Source organism: Brachyistius frenatus, unplaced genomic scaffold (genome assembly GCF_029030835.1).
Source record: "Brachyistius frenatus isolate BFR_SWC_R1_liver_20210118 unplaced genomic scaffold, ASM2903083v1 Contig_98, whole genome shotgun sequence".
NCBI lineage: Eukaryota > Metazoa > Chordata > Actinopteri > Embiotocidae > Brachyistius > Brachyistius frenatus.
Genome location: NW_027210697.1, coordinates 1,176,772 through 1,200,265, shown reverse-complemented (window position 1 = coordinate 1,200,265; position 23,494 = coordinate 1,176,772). Strand labels below are relative to the sequence as shown.

Genomic DNA, 23,494 nt, shown 5'->3' with positions numbered 1-23,494 from the left:
TTCTGGCAACGAGAACAAACAAGAATGTGCTCCACATGCCCCTAGGAGCGCGTTTTATGTTTTGACAACATCGTCTGTCACAGTCACTGATCTCATGCTTGGCATATATCAAAGGTGTTATCACGCTGTCATGGGAGTCAAAACGCAGACACAAAACAACATGTACCTCCCAAGTGTTCACTTTTTCTATTTTCATCATGCACAAAGAGAGACAGCGCAATTCTAAAACTCCACTTTATTACCTTGTTTGGATTCAAAGACACGTTAAAAGGAGAATAAAAATGAATTGTAAAAACAGACTAAAACAAGAGTCACAAAAAAAAAACCAAAAAAACTTCAGGAATAACTACTGGTACAGACCTATGCATGGCTTCTGTTCAAAGTGAGATTGGCATTCAGTCCTTTATACCGTAGACATACGCACACACACACACACACGCACGCACGCACACACACACGCACGCACGCACACACACACACACACACACACACACACACACACACACACACACACACACACACACACACACACACACACGCACACACAGGGCCAGGGTGTATCGTGCAGTTTATCAGTTAATTCTACCTGCAGAAGCGACACCCTCGCATGTCCCCTAAGTATTTGTCTTCACACTATCACGGGGCTTCCTCCACTTTCAGATGTCTTAAGGTCCATTTTCCCTTCATTACACCAAAGGGCCGTTGAGGTCGCTCTCATATCGTGCGCAATCCAGGTTCATGTCCTCCCTTTGAACGTGTTCATGCAGGTATAACTCCCAGAAAACTTGTGGATTTCTTCAAGTGCAACTTGTGGCATGAAGCTAGAGAATGCAGAAACCGGTGAGAGAATGTTAAGCATTCAGCATAAATTACAGCACTGAGAACGAAATAGAATAAATTAAAATGTCAAACGAGAACTTTTTACCTTTTAAGAATGACAAGGGCGTGCATTGTCCAAGGCAGGTAGAGGAAGGCCTTGTCAGTTCTGACTGCATCGACCGTCCTCTGGGCAACGACCTCAGGTTTGAGAGGTGGGAAGAGCTGGGGAAATCTACAGAGGAAAATATAGGGGTGATCATTGTGACACACTGAAGAACAAGTGTTCATTTTTTTTTTATCTGCTTCTGCTAACATACACTAGAGCACAACTGAATTTGAAATTACACTGCTGGCTAGCCAAACTGTACACTGCATGTTTTCGACACACCCGCACCATTACACAAGCTTTGATGGAACCATACACTTGAGCAAGAACATTCAGTGTGAAATATGCAGAGCACTTTACACCTTTTTTTTTTACAAAGGTTCAGTGCATCAACGTTCTGCGTAATCTCTAAACCAAGCGTCACCCATTGGTTTGTGAACGGCCATTATAAAGCCTGCAGTTTGGATTTTGGTCGGCGCCATCTTGCTAGTTCAGATACTACATCCCGCCCACAGATAGCCTTAACCTGACTCCACCACAGGCGTGTCAATCAAACAGACACGCCCCCAAAAACACTGCATTTTGAGTCTTATTTTCTAATTAATGACTGGATTATGTTCACATGGACCACCAGAAAATGTATAAGAAGTGACCTTATCTAGCAAAACCAAAATAATTTGTGGAACAAAATGTATTGACTTTGAATTTTATGACAGAAGTTGAATGGGAGTCTATGGAGCCGGAGGCTTTTTGGAGCCGAGCTCTAGTGGCACTCGGTGGTATTGCAGCTTAAGGCACTTCTTCATCGGCCTCATTTTCAGACCCAGAAACTATGACCACTTCTATTTATAGTCCATGCTCTAAACGCAAGAAGAATGCCACTAGGGGGGGGTAACCGATGAACGAACCAATGAATGATTTAAAGAACGGGTTACATGCAGATTCCTTTTAAAGTGTGTTAAACTGTTAAAATGAGGGAAAACTTGACTAAGAAAACAAGTAACAACAAACATTCCTATGGTGGAATATCTGCAAAGAGCCTAACGTGTGAGCAGAAACGTCATAAACTCACAGTTAGGATTGCACTGCGAGTCTTTTAATGTCATCTACAATGGTGCTCATTACAGGAAAAATAAAATCAGGGGCTGACAGTTCATATGATACATTTTCTGTTCAAATTTGTGCCGCTCCACCAATTCCATTTTTTGCCTATTTGACCTGCTGGTGACTCTGGATGAAAAGTAAGAGGATCACGAAACTCATTAGAATTTTTCCTCTCCGGCCCTTGAATGTCTGCAACACATTTAAAGCAATCCATCTACGAGTTGTCAAGATATTTCTCTCTGAATCACAAAATGTCAATCTCACAGCGGTGCTGGAGAGAAGGTCAGGGGATCTGTAGGGAACATGAATGTTCAATATATGGAAATCCAGCCAACGGTTGTTGAGATATTCCAGTCAGAAAAGTGGTGAACTGACTGACTAAAGGACCAACATTTAACATCGTTAGAAACGCACTGTTGGCATCGCTAAAAATCCCCAAAAATAATCTCTAGTTAAGTAACATGAAAAACAAAGAACTGGGAATAAGTGTTCCACCTTCCTACGTTCAGACGTCCTCTCACCTGACTCTCATGCCCTGGAACATCTCTGTATTTGTGTGAAAGGGCAGCACGGTGGTGCAGCCGACGCCGGGACAGTCCAGCAGGCCCAGCGTCAGGCTCTCCATGAAGGCCAGTGAGGAGGCCTTGGAGGTGCAGTAGTCTATGGCCCCCGGGATGGCAGACTGGGACAGGATGGAGTTAATGCACACTACGTGGCCATGCTGCAGCTCCAGCATTCGAGGTAGGAAGGCTTTTGTTGTCTAAGATGAGGAAAGAAAAAAAAAAGAATGAAGGTGAGAATAAAGATAAAGTGGAAGGTGGAGTAGAAATGGAAGGTGAAATATATTTAGCAGAGTAAAATGCAGGACAGACAAGAGAAACAGACTCGCACTGTAACCGCATTTTACATTTCCTTTTCCATTTAGTTGATAATTGCATTTCTGTCTGTGTATGACATAGTCTTTTGATCTCTATTCAAAATAAAAAAATGCCAAGAGTTAAAAAATAAAAAAAATTGATGTCTCAGGAGCTGAGAGGCAATTTGGAAATACCCCACTTAACCTACCATGATAGCAGTCGTGACTGACACGTCGGGGGGTGCCTACTGCATAGACTGTCATGCTATAATCAAAATATGAACGTGATGAGGATAATCTGCAAGGAGGAATTTCCCCATGTCTGCAGGCTCTGCTTTATTTACACACATCTTACCCAGAACTGTCCCATGGTGTTGATGTGTTGGGATTTCAGGAGGGCGTCGTCGTCGCTGTCCATCAGACTTTTACCGTGGACAACAGCTGCGTTGTTCACTAATATCGTAACATCTCCCACCTGAGATTAAAGAGTGCAACAATAATGAGAGAGAAAAAAAAGAGACCACTGTGAAACAATCTCAAGCATTTTCTGTCTGCTTCCCTGTCATGATATAGTTGTGCTGCACCAGAGCTGTCAGCAGCACTCCCTGCTCATATTCAGATATTTCAGATGAAGTGTAATCTATACACCAGATGGAAGCAGCTCAGAGTGAATACAGACGAAAACAGAGAGGCGTCGAAGGGAAATATTGTATGATGCGTTTCACCGTGTGCAAAATACATTTCTCCTTGCACGAGTAGAACTATCTTTATATATATTAAACTGCCGTACCTTTTCTCTAACCACCTTGGCTTGCTTATAAACTTCCTCCCGATTGGCCACATCACACAGGAAGTAATGACACTCTGTTCCAGAGAGGGAGATTTCTTCTGCTGTGTCTTTGAGGCACTTTTCTGTTCTTCCCCACAAGATCACCTAGAAAAGAATTACATTTTTAAAGGTTAGAAACAACAGAAAAATGTTCTGCATTGAGACAGAGTAGATCAGAAGCATATTAAGTGAAGTATTGTTTATAATTGGAACAAAAAGGGTTTGATTACAGTCCATTTTTAACAAAACATGACGTATCTTTTGAACAATTTTTCTGGCAACAAGACCTGGTGGAACTGTGGCGATCTTTGAGCAGCAATGGTCTTTTCATTCAGGGAACAGAGAGGCCATTTTCACTTCAACAAATAGTTTTCGAGCAAGATTAAAGGCTTGGGGTTACTGTGTGAATGAATTGTCTCATCCACCCGGAGACTAAATGAAGGCTGGTCATTTGAGCCTGGAACATGGGGTTGGATGGAGGAGGGGGACTAGTGATTGGGCAATTAGATCTGTCAGTCTTTGGGGTCAGGGAAAGGTAATGAAATCAGGGGGTGAGCCTTCCTCATCTCTCAAACACAAATTCTCAAAGAGATTACACGGCCTGTTGGGCAGATGAGCCCTGTCATTTCTGGTCAGGGAGTCTGAAAACAGTGCGTGTGTGAAGTACTGCGGACGCCAGTGTGGGATTTGGCTGGTCGCCCGTGACCAAGGTTAATATTTGAGCAAAAAGTCCTCTGGAAAGTGATCTTGTGTATCTCGGAGTCAGGGACTGTGTCTGTGTGTGAGTTTGCGTGCACACAAAAAAACGGCCTGTCTGTTACTTAGCCCATATTTCAGCCTATCGGTCCAATTGTTTTACTCCAATGTTTATGTGTAAACATCCATTTAGTCAGAAGGCACGATGGATTCACATCGATTTATCATTCTTCGATATCCAACTGTTAAACATGCAACGAAACACATGTAGGATTACGTAAACATAGAAAATAATATGAGCTTGTAGAATACTGTGTCCTCTGCATAAATTAAACCAGTCATCTTAAAGGAACGGGACACTTTGGGACAGTGATCATCTTTTAAAATTCACTCAGCATTTGTCGAAAATACACTGTTAATTTAAATTTGTTACAAATTCCAATTTTGCTCTAAAATATTTTTTTTTTTTTTTTTTTTTTTTGCGAGGCTTCATTACACAAGGACTGACAGTAGCAGAAGAAGACCAAACACGGGATTATTGACACTGTAAAGTTCTCAGGGACATCAAAGATTACAGTCCGAAACATCTTTATTTCTTTATCAGATTCGGATGTGATCAGGGTTTGCCTCCCTCTGTGAGTAGCCCCAGTTTGACTTGCTTTTGATTGGGTTTTTCTGTTTGCTTCATTTGCAAACCCATTTGAGTAATCAGTGAAGGCAGACAGGCCTTGATAAATAACTGAAAGCTTTTAATAGGATTCGAGCCAGACAAACAAAGCTGACAGTTCTCATTAAAAGTCAGCACTTAAACTGTGCTCTCCTGTTAAAATGTTATTTAATTCATTAAGTTTATCACCCATCACAACACACAGGACCTTCAGAGCAAACAAGCACTGGCCAAATTGCTGTCTGGATAGAAACGGTAAGATAACAGTTTCTAATTGACCTCGCACGAGCCCTGTTCACCGACAGTGATACACCGGTGATTGTTCCGACTAGGCCTGCCTAACAAGACTTAATGTCAACACATGCTGTAAGTAAAAGCTCCCTAATCAACGAATTAATGTCGCAAAACTTGAAACAAGACCTTGAGAGCGAGATATCGCAGATGCCACTCAATACAGGCCGAGGTGTAAGTGTCTGTGCCCCCAGAAGCTCCAGCTGCATTACAGTGATACTCTATCTCAGGTCTGGATGTATGGGTGGGTGCGAACCCTCCTTTTCACACCCATTGTATGGGCCAGCAGAGAGGCGGCACACAGAGGGGGCAGCAGGAGTTCAGGAGGCAGTCGCCTGCCGCTGTCTAATTACTGCGGAGACAGCAAGGTCAGTTGCAGGGCAATACCCAGCTGGGAGTGGTGTGCTTCCCGCCTCCAGCACAACACAAGCACAACCATACAAACCTGTTGTTGGTGACTTGGTTTTGATTCATCGTCCTTGCAGAGAGCTCTTTAAGTAATGGTAACACAAAATGCAAACGCTTTCTGCCAGGGTAAGTGTTGTCGTGAGATTACTGAGGAATACTTCAAGCAGATTTGAAAAAACGTGGTGTTGAAAGTTGAAAACTATGTACCGAGATTGATCTGAAAGTCCTCTCGCGGTGCTATTAAAAGCCTTTTTTGAAAATACTTTGGTTTGGTTTATTGTTTCAAGACCTGGCTCCCCTCCTGAGTCTCCGGGTCATCATCTCTGCGAATTCTTTTATGAACACTGAAGTTGGCCTTCGTCACACCGTGAAAACACCAAAGCCTGAGCAGAGGGGAAAGGAAATTCCGGCTGCCAGTCACAAAGGGGCTCAAACTGGGGTGATAACAAGTTCATATAGGTCGGCCCTATTCATAATTGCCCTCCTGTTTCCTTTTAGCATCCCTTTAGGCAGGGAGTAATTGTCATACACATTACCACAGGTGTTGTTTTCAGAGCCTTCACACCTTGATAATGCCCAACAATGGGGTGCTGAAAAGCCCTGTGACATCTTTTGTTGTGCAGCTGCAAAGTAAAGCTTTTAAAACCTACCGGTTTCTCCTTGCTCGTTCCCCAAGGAGATGGCATTGAAAGACAGACGGAGGCAGTTAGTGTTTCATTGAGCTTTTAGCAATGTTTTCAAGCTGCTACAATTGCGCCTTAAGAGAGCATCTGAGACGCAGCACCCGTGTCACACATGTCCGGATAATTACAACCCGCAGATTTTTCAGCGAGGCTGCTCAATGTGGGTTGAAGTTAACACCATTTTCTTCCATGTGTGATGATAACATCCATCTGGGGTGATCAGAAATAGAGCTACTCTGTGTTCGCACATCACTGCTAAAGGGACACCAGTGACTAATCAGGCACTCAGCTGTGTAATGTTCACCCACTGGTGAGTGGTAGGAACACCACAGCTGAACGCTGCGAACGGAGGTGAGCCTGTAAACCTGCAAGGATGAGGGGCTGACTGTCGTCACCAGAGTGTTACAGGCCCTCCTTGTTAGGAGGGTGAGGGAGTGTGTGTGTGTGTGTGTGTGTGTGTGGGGGGGGGGGGGTACTGGTGGGGATATTAACTTTCAATTAAGGGCTTAAAATAACAAATGCAAACACGGCATCCAATCAATTATTCCAGCTCATGTCATCGACATACTAATCTCCTTACCTTTAAATTAAGTTGTCAACCACAACTGATTTTTTTATTTTAAAGAACAATCAAAAACATTCTTTACGTTATGGACAATTCTACTACACATGTAGCTCAATGAAATAATGCTTAATCTTTTATATATTTTTTTAGCAGGTATTATCTCTGAAGGATCTTATGACACTGCATTTTTGTAACTGTACCAGGCTGGAATTGCCAAGACGAGACAATCCGTTTCTTTTGCGTTGGGTTTATTTTGAATACACTCCATAAAAGGCATCCAAAGTATGCTTGACAAAAAAAAAAGAAAATCTGGCTATTATTTATTATTAAAAGCATTATTGGGTATTTTGTTGTGTTGTGTTGTGTTCTGTAGGCAGATTTTTTACAAAAGAGCAAAGACCATTTAGAAATAGCAAGAAACTATAACAAGGTAATACCACAGCTGTTGTTCTGTGTATGGTTTTGAAGCAGTTTTAGTAAGGCTTTTGAACACCCTCCACCACCTACATTCAAGAATATACACACACACACACACACGCACACACACACACACACACACACACACACACAATACGAGCACACATGCACCAATACCATGATCACAGCCTAAATCTTTGGATAATGCACTTTGTGAGAATGACCTCAGAATGAATGTCAGCTCAGTACCACATTTAATCATATCAATAAGCCATAAATGCCGTCAGGACCTGCCCTCTGGTTGACCCCGGCTGTTGTGCAATACTTGAACTAAAATTGAGGGCAGTCTCCGGTCTCAATGGTCCAACTCGGCTACTCGAGGGTCATGATCCCTGCTTTCAGAGAACAGTGGGACAATACACTTGAGGCAGGGGAGACATGACTGACCAGGCTACCTGAAGCAGCAGCAGCAGGAGCAGGAGGAGGAGGAGGAAGGAGGGTGTGTGTGTGTGTGTGTGTGTGTGTGTGTGTGTGTGTGTGTGTGTGTGTGTGTGTGTGTGTGTGTGTGTGTGTGTGTGTGCGCGCGATCCAATCTGTCTCTGCTATACAACTGAAGGTTTTTCCACTAAACTTGTAAGCCAACAACCAGCATTAAGACTGCCAAAACAAATGACTTGGAAAAAATAACATCATTTATGAGCTAATGTCTGTGGAAACAGTGGAGGGAGATGTGAGACGTGTGGGTGCAACAAGTTGCCCGATTACCTTTCTGGCCCCCTGCTTGGCAAACTCTTTGGCCAGGTGTCGCCCGATACCTCGTCCTCCACCGGTGATCAACACCACCTCCTTGGTCAGGTCCTTCCTTCTGCTGGGCAGCAGCGAAAACAAACTTGCTCTGACTATATAATAGAGCATTTGAACCGGGAAAAGAAACATACGACACGCGCTCTTCAACTCCATCTCGATAAAAGTGCTCCCGCGGACAGCCGACGAGTCGGTATAAATGTGTACGCGGCACGTTTACGTGCACTACTGATATCCTCCGACGGTGAGCAGCAACGGCGACTTCTCGGCTTCTGCAAGTTTTACCCGCATGCAAACAAAATCATGTGCAGCCTCAGAAAGTGTTGCACGAGTAATCCACAGGCGAAAAAATATGGGAGAAAAAAAAAAAAGCAGCGCTGTGGGACTTCAAGGGGGCTCTGACATCTTAGTCGACATGCATTACGCTCTCGAAATGTGTGAGTGATCAGTCATTACGCATGTCAAACACCGGCCGATACGCAGAGACGTGAACACAAGCCCACGACGCTCCGTGGTGTGCGCTTCTGAAACCGCTGGGCTTTGGTGTTGTGTTGCTGTCCCGTCCTGCCTTATATATTACCGCCTCTCCCCCAGCTCCGGTTCACCCGCCAGTGAAAGGACCTGGGTGAACCTAAGGGGGAGGTTTGGAAGGGCATTAATCCTGATTGACATGTTAAGTGTGGATGAATATTTTTGCTCCAGTGCCCGTGTGCCCTGACTGGTTTGCGTACTTTGCCTCTTCCCCCACCCCCTTCGTGTGGTTACAGCGGCGGTTCTCAATCTGCGGTGCAGGGCCCCCCCAGTGGTCGTCCCACTGCGTCTCAGGTGGGTGCCCAATCTTAGTTTGGGGCAAATTTAACTTCATAACTCCACTGACGAGAACTTATAACCTAATTACATAACGGACAGAAAAACAATGACGTTGCAATCACAATACAAAAACAACACTGAAGCATTCTTTCTTCCTCAGATAAGCCTCAAGCCAGCCCCCAATTAATTATGCAAAACAAATAAGCAAGCAAACAAGCATTAAACAAATACACTAGATATATAGATACAGTGGGTACGGAAAGTATTCAGACCCCTTTAAATTTTTCACTCTTTGTTTCATTGCAGCCATTTGCTCAAATCAAAAAAGTTCATTTTATTTCTCATTAATGTACACTCAGCACCCCATCTTGACAGAAAAAAACAGAAATGTAGAAATTTGTGCAAATTCATTAAAAAAAGAGAAACTGAAATATCACATGGTCATAAGTATTCAGACCCTTTGCTCAGTATTGAGTAGAAGCACCCTTTTGAGCTAGTACAGCCATGAGTCTTCTTGGGAATGATGCAACAAGCTTTTCACACCTGGATTTGGGGATCCTCTTCCATTCTTCCTTGCAGATCCTCTCCAGTTCCGTCAGGTTGGATGGTGAACGTTGGTGGACAGCCATTTTCAGGTCTCTCCAGAGATGCTCAATTGGGTTTAGGTCAGGGCTCTGGCTGGGCCAGTCAAGAATGGTCACAGAGTTGTTCCGAAGCCACTCCTTTGTTATTTTAGCTGTGTGCTTAGGGTCATTGTCTTGTTGGAAGGTGAACCTTCGGCCCAGTCTGAGGTCCAGAGCACTCTGGAAGAGGTTTTCTTCCAGGATATCTCTGTACTTGGCCGCATTAATCTTTCCTTCAATTGCAACCGGTCGTCCTGTCCCTGCAGCTGAAAAACACCCCCATAGCATGATGCTGCCACCACCATGTTTCACTGTTGGGATTGTATTGGGCAGGTGATGAGCAGTGCCTGGTTTTCTCCACACATACCGCTTAGAATTAACGCCAAAAAGTTCAATCTTGGTCTCATCAGACCAGAGAATCTTATTTCTCATAGTCGGGGAGTCCTTCATGTGTTTTTTGGCAAACTCTATGCGGGCTTTCATATGTCTTGCACTGAGGAGAGGCTTCCGTCGGGCCACTCTGCCATAAAGCCCCGACTGGTGGAGGGCTGCAGTGATCGTTGACTTTGTGGAACTTTCTCCCATCTCCCTACTGCATCTGTGGAGCTCAGCCACAGTGATCTTTGGGTTCTTCTTTACCTCTCTCACCAAGGCTCTTCTCCCACGATTGCTCAGTTTGGCTGGACGGCCAGGTCTAGGAAGAGTTCTGGTCGTCCCAAACTTCTTCCATTTAAGGATTATGGAGGCCACTGTGCTCTTAGGAACCTTGAGTGCTGCAGAAATGATTTTGTAACCTTGGCCAGATCTGTGCCTTGCCACAATTCTGTCTCTGAGCTCCTTGGACAGTTCCTTCGACCTCATGATTCTCATTTGCTCTGACATGCACTGTGAGCTGTAAGGTCTTATATCGACAGGTGTGTGCCTTTCCTAATCAAGTCCAATCAGTTTAATTAAACACAGCTGGACTCCAATGAAGGAGTAGAACCATCTCAAGGAGGATCAGAAGAAATGGACAGCATGTGAGTTAAATATGAGTGTCACAGCAAAGGTTCTGAATACTTATGACCATGTGATATTTCAGTTTTTCTTTTTTAATAAATTTGCACAAATTTCTACATTTCTGTTTTTTTCTGTCAAGATGGGGTGCTGAGTGTACATTAATGAGAAATAAAATGAACTTTTTTTTAATTTTAGCAAATGGCTGCAATGAAACAAAGAATAAAAAATGTAAAGGGGTCTGAATACTTTCCGTACCCACTGTATATAGATAGATAGATAGATAGATAGATAGATAGATAGATAGATAGATAGATAGATAGATAGATAGATAGATAGATAGATAGATAGATAGATAGATAGATAGATAGATGAGCCACGCAGCTAAGAATAGTGTCTTTTAGGACTCAACTTACTCCACTTCCTGCCATAGAGAGACAGCTAACTGCACAGCTGAAGTCATAGAGAGAAGCCAACTAAAAAGCCATAATCAAATAGAGAAAGCCTGTTACACTGCTAGTCATAGAAATATGTTACCTACATGGCAACAGCCATAGAGAGATGGCTAACCATGCAGCTAAAATGATAAAAAAATAAAAACAAACAGCTAACCACAAGGCTAACAAACGTGCAAACACATTTGTACATGTAAAACCATGTCAAAAGCTAGTCATAGATTTAAGCAAATGTTGTCTCCAGTTTTATAAACAGGGTAGGGTTTATGTAAGACTAGAGCAAACATGTTTTTTTTTTGTATTTGATTGTACAGAAATCTAGGTTTAAAGCCCCATTAGTTGTTTGAACCCAATTTGTTTTGGTAACAGTATTTTTGAATCAGCCTATATCTCTGTGCGTGTGTGACAGTGCAATTTGGGAAATAGGTCAGCCCAGTCTCAAAAGCTTGGCAGGATGACAAACAGAAAAACTGCATGAATACCTCCAAAACAAATCCTATGAATTCGTGGGCCTCAGACAAGATTCCAGTCTGTGATGTTTGGCCCTGGCACTGTGATTTTTACTGGATGTCGCTGAATGCGGGGCTTTTTCAGCAACTGGGATGGGTTTAAAGAGTAGCCTCACAATGGCTGCTTTGTGCTGCAGCTCAGATACTTTGGGGAAGGCAGAGAAGCTCTCGGGGGCCGCTAAAGACTCTGAGACAACACAACTCCAGATGCTGTCTTCATTTTGGAAATAACTGGGATTTACAAAATGTGAACCCAAGGTCAATATGCATTAAAAGCTTATGTCAAAGTATTCTCAACTGAAACGAAGCTAAATAGAAATTTATGGATTTGCAAATACTTAAAACATATATTATAATGGGTGACAATTGGGTTTGGGCTGCACACAGAATGACACAGAATGCAAAAACATAAATGTAGTATATTTCAGAAGGTGCTGCTTATTTATACTCATGCTATCACTGCCATCTACAGATCAGCAGTGAAAGTTCAGATAAGGGTGTTCACAGTCAGCCGACACTGAGGAGCCTCCTTAGAGCATTTTCTTACCTTATAGACACAAGACAATGAAAATGCCTCTCTGCACCGGGTGCATCTATAAGCAGCCGAGCTTTCTTTGGGACCGAGAGGAATCAAAGGAAGCTGGAAAAACAAACAAAACAAAAGCAAGCAAAAGCATCACAACCTTCAGATATCTGTGAAAATGTTACAAGGAATTGGAGGGCAAACCTAATGGGTGGTGTGGAAATGTATGAGTAATTAAAAAAAACTGCTCTATTAACATAAAAATATTGTGTGCAATATGCCAGGGTGGAACAACGTAGCTTCTTTGGGAAACATGTAATTAGTTTGACTACACAGCCATGAAATATGTTGAGGAACATAATTATGTTTTTCCTGGGCAACAGGCAGCTAAAAATGTCATCAAGTGAAGACAAGGTCAGGATGTGTTGCAGGCGGATGTAGGAGGGGTGAAGAGACACTGAAAGCAGATAAAACATTTACCCCTAATGACTTACCTTCAGCAGGGCTGACCAACAACACCACGGACATCGGCTCGACAATTTTAATAATGTGCTTCGCTGTTCTTGTTGCAGCCTTCCTCCTTCTGGTAATTGGACTCGTGTACTCTGAGCTGATGAATTCAGACATTCCTCGTGGGGTTGCAAATAGTAGGAAATTGCACATGGTTGTTTGTTGGCTTGGCAATCGTGGTGTGTAACAGTATCTGTGGAGGTGTTAGTGCTTATTATTTTAGGTTTGCTGCATGTTATTATATCTGTTATGGTTATTTTTTTTTTTTAAATTTCAAACTTAGAATAGAGAAAATGCCTCTTCTGGAGGATAAAAGATGTAACTCTACTCTTTCATGCTGTATGTGTGCCTGTCCTTTCTTTGTCCTCCAACACCTGATGAAGCTCAGATTAGAGAAGTTCCAGATAAGAAATCACGTCTACCAAACGTGCGAAGAAACATAGTCATGTGTTCTGCTTCTTTGATGTTGTCAGTAAATATGGTCTCTGAGAGAGAATAACCTTCACTCTGACTTCAAGAACATATTATTTTTGTGTTTGTTCAAAACATTGTCTCCCATTTGTGGACGGGGTCAGATCCCACTTCGCCTGGGCATTTGTCATCCGGTCGGGTTCGTGGCCTGTTTTCCGACTCATTTGAAAGAAGCTACAGCAGGTCCGTGAGCGAAGGACATGTTTTCTGAGGTGCCAGTGCAAGTTTATGAACTTGCATACAGTGGTATGTGATGGCCTGAGAAAAGGGGGAGTATAGGTATACAATGTACACTGTTCACATCTTAAATACAATTAAATAAAGACGCTTAATTACAAGTACAAGTCCTCAGTCCTACAGTTATTATCAGTAATTATGTGACCATATAAAGAAAATATGTATTTACATAGATAATTGAGGAGCTTGCTGTGCTGAAGTCTTCATCTTGCATAGTTAAATCTGTAGTATTTTCATCCATCCAATCATTATCTATAGCCATCTCATCCTTTACAGGGTCATGGGGGAGCCTATCCCACCTTTAGGCGAAGGTGGGGTTCACCGTGGACAGGTCACACCTTTAGCAATTTATCATTTAGTTATTAAGTATCAATCTACAAAGTAACAGCAACCCCAGCAAAGTAAAACATACCCTGAGATGTAATGAAGGAGAGGAAAGTCATAAAATACAGAAACAGACTTCAAAATTGTACTTAAATATACTTTTCATCTCTGAAAATTGGGATCAGCACAGAAAGAGCCACAGTTCTGTCATGTTCTGTCTGTGGTAATCAGTAACTTCTTATTCAAGACGACATTGTTTTCTGTTGACTGTGACGGCCTGTAACTCATGAACGGATTCTGTTGATAAAGTTTGTCGGCACATCGCCAAAGGAATCTGTTTTTCTTTTTTACTAAATAGGCATAATTCAATGACTTGCTGTCTGTCTTCCCTTCCACCCCTCTTAGGCACCGATTAGCCCCTGAGCACAGGTACCTTGCCCAGCTGGTTGATTGTGACACAGCGTCGTGTCACTTCCCGTCTGTGGCTGAGACAGAGTTCAGGGTGGACCCTCGCAGAGTGGCAGTCGGAGGGGGACAACACCGGGGCTAACTTGGCAGCAGCACTGTGCCAAAGGCTGGCGAGAAGCGAGGACAGACATCTGCCATTCCCCTGCGCTGAGGTCCTCATCTACCCAGCCCTGCAGATGGCACATTTCAACCTGCCCTCATACCAGCAAAATCATGCTGTGCCCATATTGTTTCGTAGCCGGATGGCATTCTGCTCCCTGCAGCACCTCAATGGAGACTCGCCTGTGTGCCAAGAAGTGCTTGAAGGGAACCATATCCCTACTGAGCTGGGGCCACAATGCGAAGAGTGGCTCTTCACTTCCAACTTAAATCCTGAATTACTCACATGAAGTGTCTGTGAGCACCAAACCCCACAATATATTGAGTGTATCCGTAGACTGTAAATAAAAAAAATAAAAAAATGGACGTTGTCTCTGGGTTTACTCTGGAAAGAACTGAGATCTGCAATTCTGAAAATAATACCATAATCACTTAATTATTAGGTCTCAAAGAGAGATATGTTTTGGTGTGTGCCTGGTTTGATTGACATGCCTGGGGTGCAGTCAGATGAGGCAGCTCATCCAAATATGGTCACTTATGGCTCCTAAAAAAAACAAGATAGCGACCAAACCAATGGGTGATGTCACATTTGGTTGCCCAATGGGTGTATCAAACAATCTCAGGTCTCACCCCCACTGGTAGATGATGCTGTGCATTCATTCAGACCCTGCCCACCTTCATCCTCACCTGTAACTATGATGGCTTGGGGGATGATGGGATGTTACATGAAACGACTGCAGGACTTGAAAAAATATTGAATGTGGTCTTCATGGCATTATCAACTTCTTTAACCAGGGCTGGCTCATCTTTCCCTCTGCAGTGGATCGTCCTGTTGACTCCGTAGAGACACTCTTAAAATGATTAGGGTCATATGATAATGTTTTTCTTTCTTTCCATCTTGTTTCGCATTTTAATAAACACATTTGCCTCTTGTGTTCATCATTAACATTATGCATTTTAACAGAGGATTAAAAACAGCACACAAATCCAGAAACAAAATTTTTCTTTATTCCCAAAATGAAGAGTAGCCTGAAGACACAAAGTCTGGGAACAATTTTGAGCACTGTTTTAACAATATAGAGTAATCCTGAAGGCAAATGTCATAGCCTAGCCTTAAAGAATGTATTTATTTTTTAACAAACGTGTAAGACATCTCCCATTTGCTTCCAGGATACTCTGCTTGCCTTCCCTTCAGTGTTTGCTGTATCCATAGCAACAGAGCTCGAGTTCCCCTCCACCGCCTATGCCTTTTGGGGTTCAGATGAATACACCTACATGCTATCTGTTTCACTCGCGAACCTTACTTTAACAGGGCTTTAGATTTCTCTGGCTGTGTGTTTGGCACCAGGTGAAGTATGAACCAAAGGGTCGGGGCTCAGGATAAATGGGCTCAAGCCGGATGGAGAATAGAGCAGAAGTATGCAAACAAAGTGCTGTTAGGCAACTGGGCTGAAGACAGACTTCAGGTAGGCGTTTGGCTTATTCCTTACTGTCCTTTGATCCGCTGTAATTTTTCCAAATGTTATCAGAAGGCAACGGCTCAGGGCAGAACATATGAATTATTACTTATATTACTTATTATTACTCAAATTGAATGTGAGAACACAAACTATCGATGGATTTTCATGCAGCATCCAAAACATAGTGCCATAGCAGTGGTGGCAGGCTGCCAAGGGTTTTGTAGGACCTCAGTTGCTAGTCAAATCTATAGCAAAGTGATTAGGCAGCCTCAGTTCAGCTACCTCAGCACAGCCTCCTGGTGTGAGCTGCAGACTAATTGCATTGACGTGAGGTTCAGCCACGGGCTGCTGGTTGAGGATTTGAGAGGAGAAATGACTTGAGAAATACTGTACAACGGTGCGGATCAATAGCAAAGTGTGAGCTTTGCTGATCCTTGCACCAGGCTCATCGCTCAATTCCCTTTATATCCCCCCTTCCTCACTTCTCCTTTGCGACGTCTGTTTATTCCGTCCGACACAGTTCACTCGGGAGCCGAAGATAGACAACAGCACCAATCGTGCAGACTATCGGCCCCATTGGGACTTCAAGCCAGACGTCTCTGAGAGAAGATCTGCCCTGCTGAGAGCTGAGGTCAGCCTTTAACCACTCATTCATGGCATTAATACCCATTGAATGCATGTCACAACCCTATGAGTCAGGGTTTTCTTTTCCAGATTGTGGCCACTTCTGCATAATGTTGATGGCCAAGATAAAGGCCTGTGATAAAACTCTTTATGAAAGCAAGTTTCTGGTCAGACTCAGCAGTCGAGAGAAATTTGAAAAATCATCAGGCCTGCTGGGCACTTTAAAGGCTAGTTAGAGCAATTTGCTGCTGTCACACGGCGAAACCTCTTGAAGATTATTGAAAAAGAAGAGGTTGTGCCCTCTATATCTTAATCCTTTGAAGGCCACTGCATACAGGTTGTGCCAAGACTTCTGTGTATTGTTATCCAGGGGCTTCCATCCAAGATGCTGTTCGCCCACAATGGCCCACCATCTTCCCATTATTTGGTCTCCCAGTATGAAGAAAGCTACGGGCATAAACACACCGATGCTTTGCCCACTCCACGACCTTGGCATCCGGACAGCTTGGCATGGCAGCCTGAGAGGTCTAACCGGCCAAGTTCTGGTAAGAACTGGTGCCACAACACCACTGCCATAAGGTACAGATTATTCATTGGGAAAGGATACTGTATATTAGGTAATCCAGCAACCAGAGGGGAGAGTCTCGTGCAAACATAGTTATCTAAGACAAATCATACCAGCAGCTGTGCTTACGAACAGTTTAACCAGGGTGGCCCTCAGATGCATTTTATTGCTCCAAATCAGTCACCGGTGTAATTAATAGCAGCAGTAACATGGCTGTTAACTTTCTCTTCCCGTCCTTCCTCACAGCCCTTCCAACCAACTTTGGCCCACTGCGGTACACAAATCACTGTTTCGAGAAGCAGCAGTCAAACCTCTCATATCTGACTGCGTACAGGTCAGCATACCAGAGACACCCACTTAGTGCCTTCTGCCAGAGCCGCTTTGCCAGGGCTCCACACATGCTCTCCAGCCACCTCCACACAGCCAATCACAACAACAAGGACCTGGACCTGAGACAGCGCTCGCTCCTACAAGTCCCCGATCATTGTTTCAGTCTATTTTCTCCATCACAACAGGCTTAGAGACAGGACTGTGGCTCTTCAATTGGCTCACATGTTGTTTGTTAATTTAGCAGCTCTGCTCAAAGTGGTGCTGCTCTGCGGTTCCTTTCTTTGATTAGTTGGCAGCATGAAGAATTTTAACTGAGCAGACCTTTTGGGAAATCAAAAGGAATTAAAACAATTAAACATGATTCTCATTATGTCGGCGTGAGGACTACTGTAGGTTTACTGTGTAGTGTGGTGAGTAGTTTCAGTGTTTATATGTATGAATGAGTGTATGCCTGTGTGCAAGAGGGAGAAAGAAGGGGGGCTGTAAATTATGTCCGCCCTTCCAGGGGATAATTATATGCAAATTATTTCTCCCTGCACGCTTTATATCTGAAACTCAGAATAGGCTGTTGGTATTACATGACATACTTGATGGAAAAAAAGAAGAAAAAAGAAGCAAAATGTAATAAAACAAGTTTTGATACCAGAACTGACCCGGGGATTGAGGCAAATCAGAAGCCATGAGTCATTCAAGGCAAAGTCTAAGGGGACGTGTGTAACTCCCATTCCATTAGGTGTTTAATTACAGGGAATCAAAGTGTTTAATTAGGAAGAATCAAAGATGCTTATGTTTGATGGTCAACCATCTGCGTCTGCCTCCCTTTTCCCCCACGTGCCTGCTGCCATCCAGTGCAGCTCTGTTTTACCCACTGTTACCTAGTTAGTCACTCCACTGTGCTGCTGATGCCTGCGTGTCACATGACAGCACTGTGTTATGGGAAGTCAACAACCCAACACAATCGTACCCGCAGCCCTGTTGTGTTTGGCCTCTGAGCCACATGATGGTGCTGTAGCAGCACGTCACTGTGTCTTTGAAGTCCTCGGCTTTACGGTGTGTACAGTGAGAGACTTGATTGTAAATGAGTAAACAATGAGGGATGTAATAACTATATCATTCTTATGTATATTTCGATTGTTAGTGTAATTAACAATTGAAAATAAACCACGAGCGTTTGGATTGTTTTTGTGTTATTCTATTAATGGATATGTCACAGAAATAATATAATTGAGGTTTGGCTTAATACATATGAAATCTAAAATGAATGACAAATGTATGTGTTTGAAATGTTAATAAAACAATAGATAATGAAGTAAATATATTTAATTAGTACAATAAACAATTAATCTTATCAGTCAAGAACAAATACACTTCTTTCTGGAAACCATGAGCGTAATTGAGATAAATATCACTGGAAGTCTGAGTGTTGGAAGAGTTTCAAACGTAGTGACAAATGTTTTGTGGAAGCTCACCTATTCATATTGTATGACACACCAATTTACAACCCGTCATATTTAAAGAGCAACCGCAGATAATGCCGTTGTATTCAGGCCACTGTGTAAGTTATATGCGTGCCCTACACAGTGGAGCACAGTAATAGATGATCACTATGCCACCTAAACTCTGAGTGTTAGAGTTAAATGAACTCATTTACTGTGAGGCTTTTTTCTTCTTCTATGAATTATCTTTACTGTAAAGAGGCTAAGCATCTGGGAGGAAATAAAACTAATGTAATGGCAGAAGGGAGTGGCAAATCAAAGAAGCAAACAATTTACATGGCAGCACACCCTGCGTAAATCTAAGTAAACAGTAGTTTGACTTCCATTAAGAGTCCAATAATTTACATCTACTGACAGGGACGAGACATAAGAAACACACAATTCTTTGTGTAATACCCTGTCCAAGAAAATAAAGTTGCTTAAGAAACAGAAGCTTTGTGGAAAGGTTCCTAACAATGCCTGAAAGGAATGACAGAACAGTGGTGACAAAATAGACAATAATATTTAATATTGGGCTGCGTTTCAGCAAAAACCTGACCGAAGCAAAACCCATTCGGTCAACAATAAACTTGATGTAAAGCACGCTCCCGTAGTGATACTCCATCACAGTCTAATCTCATCATCAACGGAAAACTGAATCCTTGTTACACACTTGTCTGCCGAGGATTCTTATCAGGTAGAGAAAGGACAAAGGGGAAAAGTATGCCCTTGGCGGCAGAGAGGACACTCAAACCTTCGTCTATGAAAGCAGGAGAGATCTCATCAGCCTCAAACTTCATGGTGAACTGCCGGCTGACACAATAGATCATGCCATCCATTGTGACGCACTGGAAGGCAGGGCAGCGTAGGAGCCGTTTGGAGCTGCACGCGTACCACAGTCGAGCCACCGTGTGGTAGCGGTACACGCTGACACCGAGCAGTGGGTTCACGTCAAACCGATACAGGAATCTCCCCACAGCCACCATGTCTGCGGTTCTGTCTTTGCTGCAGACTAAGAGGCTCGGCCTCCAGGTGTTGGTTTTGGGGTTGTAGCGCAGCAGCATGTATCTGAGAGTACCCCCAGAAACAAAAAGCTCTCCGTTGCACACTGTGACGTGATGAGCCACAGCAAACGTGTCATTGGGCAGTGGAGCCACGAATGTCCATCTGTCCAGTCGCGGGTCGTAGCGTTCCACCGAGGAGAGGCACTCCCCTCCGATGGCGTAGATGTAGCCGTCCAGCGCTGCTAGTTTGCAGCGAGGCCTGGCTTCATTCATAGGACAGATCTCTTTCCAAATGGACGTCAAAGGATTGTAGCAAAACACTCGCTTTGAGGGTGTCATTTCTCTGTCTGTGCCCTGGCAGCCCACTGCCACAAATAAGTAGTTATCCATTGTGCACATTGCACAGGCTTTAGAGATGACCTCCTGTGGGATCAGGCAGAGTGCTTGCCAGCCGTCTTTGTAGTCATCATAATAGTACACTGCACTGCACATCCTCATCTGCTCTGTTGTGACTGTCTGTCTTTCTGTGTTCCTCGCCCAGTCTTGAGGGTCCATGTCTGCAACCAAGACAAACCTTCTGCCCCTCATTCTCTGCCGCCGTATTTGTTCCCGCTCACCAGCCATTAGCCGTCCGTAAAGGTTGGGGTCCCTGAGGACCTGGAGGTAGTTGTCCGACATGACCTTCAGAGCTGCTTGCTGCACAGACGTCTGGCCGTGTTTCTTGGCCAGACACAGTGTCTCCAAACAGTTACCCAGATCAAGCTTACTCTTCAAATTTTCCAAATCGCTGCCATTGAGAATTTTTGCTGGAAGGTGTAAAAATGGAGCCCCTGCTACAGTCTCAAGATCAACCTCCGCCTTCACACTAAGGCCTTTGCTGTCTGTAGGGCGTACGGAGACAGAGTCATTGCCAGTTGAGGTCAGATCGTGAGTCATTGGAGTTGAGGCTCTTGAAGTTAGACAGGGGATGGAAAGCTCAGACTCCTCCGCTGCAGACAGATAGCTCTCCTTGCGTAGGAGTGGAGGCCGTGCGGGATGCCTAAGCTTGAGGCTTTCGAGTGAGGAAGAATCCTCAACAGAGCTTTGCTGTAAAATCAGATCACGCATAATGATGGAGCTTAAAGAGGAAGGAGACTCTGCGAGGCCGGCGCCGTGACTTCCAAACTCCACTGGCGGTGACTCAGCGTTCCTCTCGTATTGACCGAGCACAGTTTTTGAATTTGTAATAGAGTGAGAGGAAGACTCAACATAGTAATCATATATCTTTCCACGGACAATCTGGTCTCCCGCTCCTTCCAGCATTACGTTAGCATCCTCCACTTTGATCTCTGCCTTGGAGAGGAAGCTGGAGTAGGCCCCCTGGCGCTCCAAGTCCTGCCTTAACTCCCTGCCCACACCGACACTGCCCTCCAGCCTCTGCAAAAAGCAAGTGGAGCGGCGCCCCATTGTACTGGCCATCCCTCTCTCTGTTGGGTCAGGAAGCTTCAAAGCGGTTCCAAATGAAATGTTACTGGTAGCAATCCGGGCCTCCTTTTGATGAGTGAGTATTTCTCCTTTCATGCTAACATCTTGGTCACCATTTGACATACTAAATGCATCCTCAGTCTTTTCAACTTGGTGTGGATGAGCCTCCGCTGGTATTTCCTTGGTGCTGTCGGATGTCGGGTCATCAGTGGATGAGTCCACGTGCAAAGGTCTGGGTCGCCTGCCCGCATCCTCCACGTCATTTGTTGGCGAGCTCTGACGTCGTAGTGCTGTCTTGCAGTTTTGGCAGGTTGCATTTTGTGGCCCTTTGTTGTCTTTGACACAGAGACGCAAGTTCCTCACATTCCTGGAGCTGTAGAACCTGTAGGCCCAAGAAACCAGCAGCACCGCAGCCACAGAGACGCCAAGTTTCAGCAGCAGCTGCATGTCGAACTGGACTCTCAAAAGCTCTGCAATGGGCATAGCTGTAGCAGGGATGGTGGCATTGGCTGGTTGACTGCTCCTATTGAATGTTACTATCAATGTGCCTCATCTGACCACAGCTGCCTGGTTTTCATTGAAGAAGAGCTGCATGTGACCTGATGACTGCGCCTCTTTGCCCAAAGGATCAAGTGTAAAACGATCGCTCGAGAGGAGCTATTTGCATCCCAGGCTCTGTAGAGGCGGGGCACCTTTCATCCACCACCTGTGGAGAGTCAGGTGCAGTTTCAGCAACAATACACACGTGTAAAAACCTTGTGGATCAATATTTGGTTATGCAATTTGCTGACTCACCCAAGCTTCCCTCATAATTATCCAAATCCTCAAATAACTTTGTCAAAACTGAGAAGTTCCTGTTTTTGCATCTTTTGGTGTTGACATAAACAGGAGTGGTTCGGGTACTTTATCATGTCAATTTCTAAAAATACTGTCAAAAATATTATGATAGATAACAGTTGCTCAAACATAGGTCTACAGCAGGAGGAGGAAAGCAGGGTTTGAATAAGGGGTGGGGAGTAATGATAGGTGGTATTCATCAAATACTTAATAACCAGGATACATCTGTTTGCACAGCCATGCCAGGGATCAAAGGTCCTTTACTGTGCCAACACTGATGCTTAAATTACTCTCTCTAAAAAGAAGCAGAAGATTTCCGTCAGACACTAAAATGGTAGTCGTATGGTACTATGAACACATAACTGTACAGATCAACACAACAAGAATGGAAACAGAAAGCAAAGAGCGTCTACAGAGAAACCTAACAGTGCCATTTATTTCCATACACTACACCGAGATGCAAACATTCATTTGTGTCACATGGGAACCGTGTCACTCAGCTCTCACTGTCAGGCTGTCATTTGTGTTGCTGATAACACACCAGAGCAAGGCTGAGGTCAAAATAACAATTCAATGTTTATTTTAACTGCACTCTGTGGAGCATTCTGAAGCTGCGTCACGTGGAGACTCAGACAGAGGGTGTGTCAGGTGTCCTCGCTGACATGGGTTGCTGTTTGGTCATCCGATAGCCGAGCCTTCAGACAACAGAAAGGAAACCGGATTCTGCAAGCATGGTCGCCTCCTGAATAATTTAAAAATGGACTATAGAGGCAGCTTTTTATCCTCCCCATTGCTCCCAGCTCAGGTGAACTATATTCAGAACACTCATCAGAAAAAACACAATTCCCATCCATGTGCATCGTTGTGTGGAGGCCCTTTCACCTCTTCTTGCTTATGCCATTTATAATGGGTGCGCAACATGTAACAGAACAGCGACAGAAGGCACAAAACACATCTGTAACAGATGTTCCCTGCAATAACTAAGAAGATTAGTTAAGCATGGTAGGTCGAGCATATGGTCAGTTAAACACACAAAAAAAATAAAGCACAATACTAAAGTCACCACCACAATATTGAGTTATCAGTTTGTTAAGGAAATAAATGAATGACTACAGTGCCTCAAAACTTAAACCGAACTGAGCAGGAAAACTGAAGAGAGGTGATTAAAGTCTTTTGTTCTGGGTAACAGAAAATCAAATAATACCAAAAGAGACATTGATATTTTCTGTTGGATGTTTTGGGTCCAGCACAGCTTGGAACTGGTGTTATCAGTTTAAAGTTACATGAAGTGTTCATATTAACTTGTGGACAATTATATCACATTCCCACACACTCTTCACCCTCCACCCCCAACAGAAACACAGCGATATGATGCACGTCTTCTGGCATGATGATTAAGTCATGTAAAGACAATTTGCACATTCTAATTAATGCCTTCAGAAAAGAACCTGGTTGTCTCTCTTGA

The 23,494-nt window shown here is 43.8% G+C and overlaps 4 protein-coding genes across 5 annotated transcripts; 2 read left to right on the top strand and 2 right to left on the bottom strand.

Annotated features, from left to right (window-relative positions):
- Positions 1-220: 220 nt before the first annotated feature.
- On the bottom strand, positions 221-8,908 carry dhrs3b (dehydrogenase/reductase (SDR family) member 3b). The gene is made up of 6 exons (XM_069711284.1): positions 8,207-8,908; positions 3,676-3,819; positions 3,241-3,360; positions 2,551-2,789; positions 926-1,051; positions 221-821 (listed from the first exon to the last, which is right to left on the bottom strand). The coding sequence occupies exons 1-6, from the start codon at positions 8,399-8,401 to the stop codon at positions 737-739; spliced, it is 909 nt and encodes a 302-aa protein (XP_069567385.1). The 5' UTR covers positions 8,402-8,908; the 3' UTR covers positions 221-736.
- On the top strand, positions 8,661-15,114 carry aadacl4 (arylacetamide deacetylase-like 4). The gene is given in 7 exon segments (XM_069711304.1): positions 8,661-8,682; positions 8,948-9,070; positions 12,662-12,854; positions 14,109-14,232; positions 14,234-14,551; positions 14,894-14,938; positions 14,941-15,114. Coding segments are annotated over 7 exon segments (999 nt in total).
- A 498-nt stretch (positions 15,115-15,612) lies between these two features.
- Positions 15,613-18,338, top strand: cfap107 (cilia and flagella associated protein 107). Of its 2 annotated transcripts, XM_069711275.1 has the most exons (4): positions 15,613-15,736; positions 16,251-16,361; positions 16,725-16,899; positions 17,166-18,338. In XM_069711275.1, the coding sequence occupies exons 1-4, from the start codon at positions 15,626-15,628 to the stop codon at positions 17,438-17,440; spliced, it is 672 nt and encodes a 223-aa protein (XP_069567376.1). In that variant the 5' UTR covers positions 15,613-15,625; the 3' UTR covers positions 17,441-18,338. The 2 variants fall into 2 exon arrangements, with proteins under 2 accessions (XP_069567376.1, XP_069567377.1); XM_069711276.1 differs by lacking the exon at positions 16,251-16,361.
- Positions 18,339-18,603: 265 nt separating this feature from the next.
- On the bottom strand, positions 18,604-21,894 carry klhdc7a (kelch domain containing 7A). Its single transcript, XM_069711265.1, has one exon. It carries the CDS (start codon positions 21,673-21,675, stop codon positions 19,390-19,392), a length of 2,286 nt encoding a protein of 761 aa, XP_069567366.1. The 5' UTR covers positions 21,676-21,894; the 3' UTR covers positions 18,604-19,389.
- Positions 21,895-23,494: the final 1,600 nt, after the last annotated feature.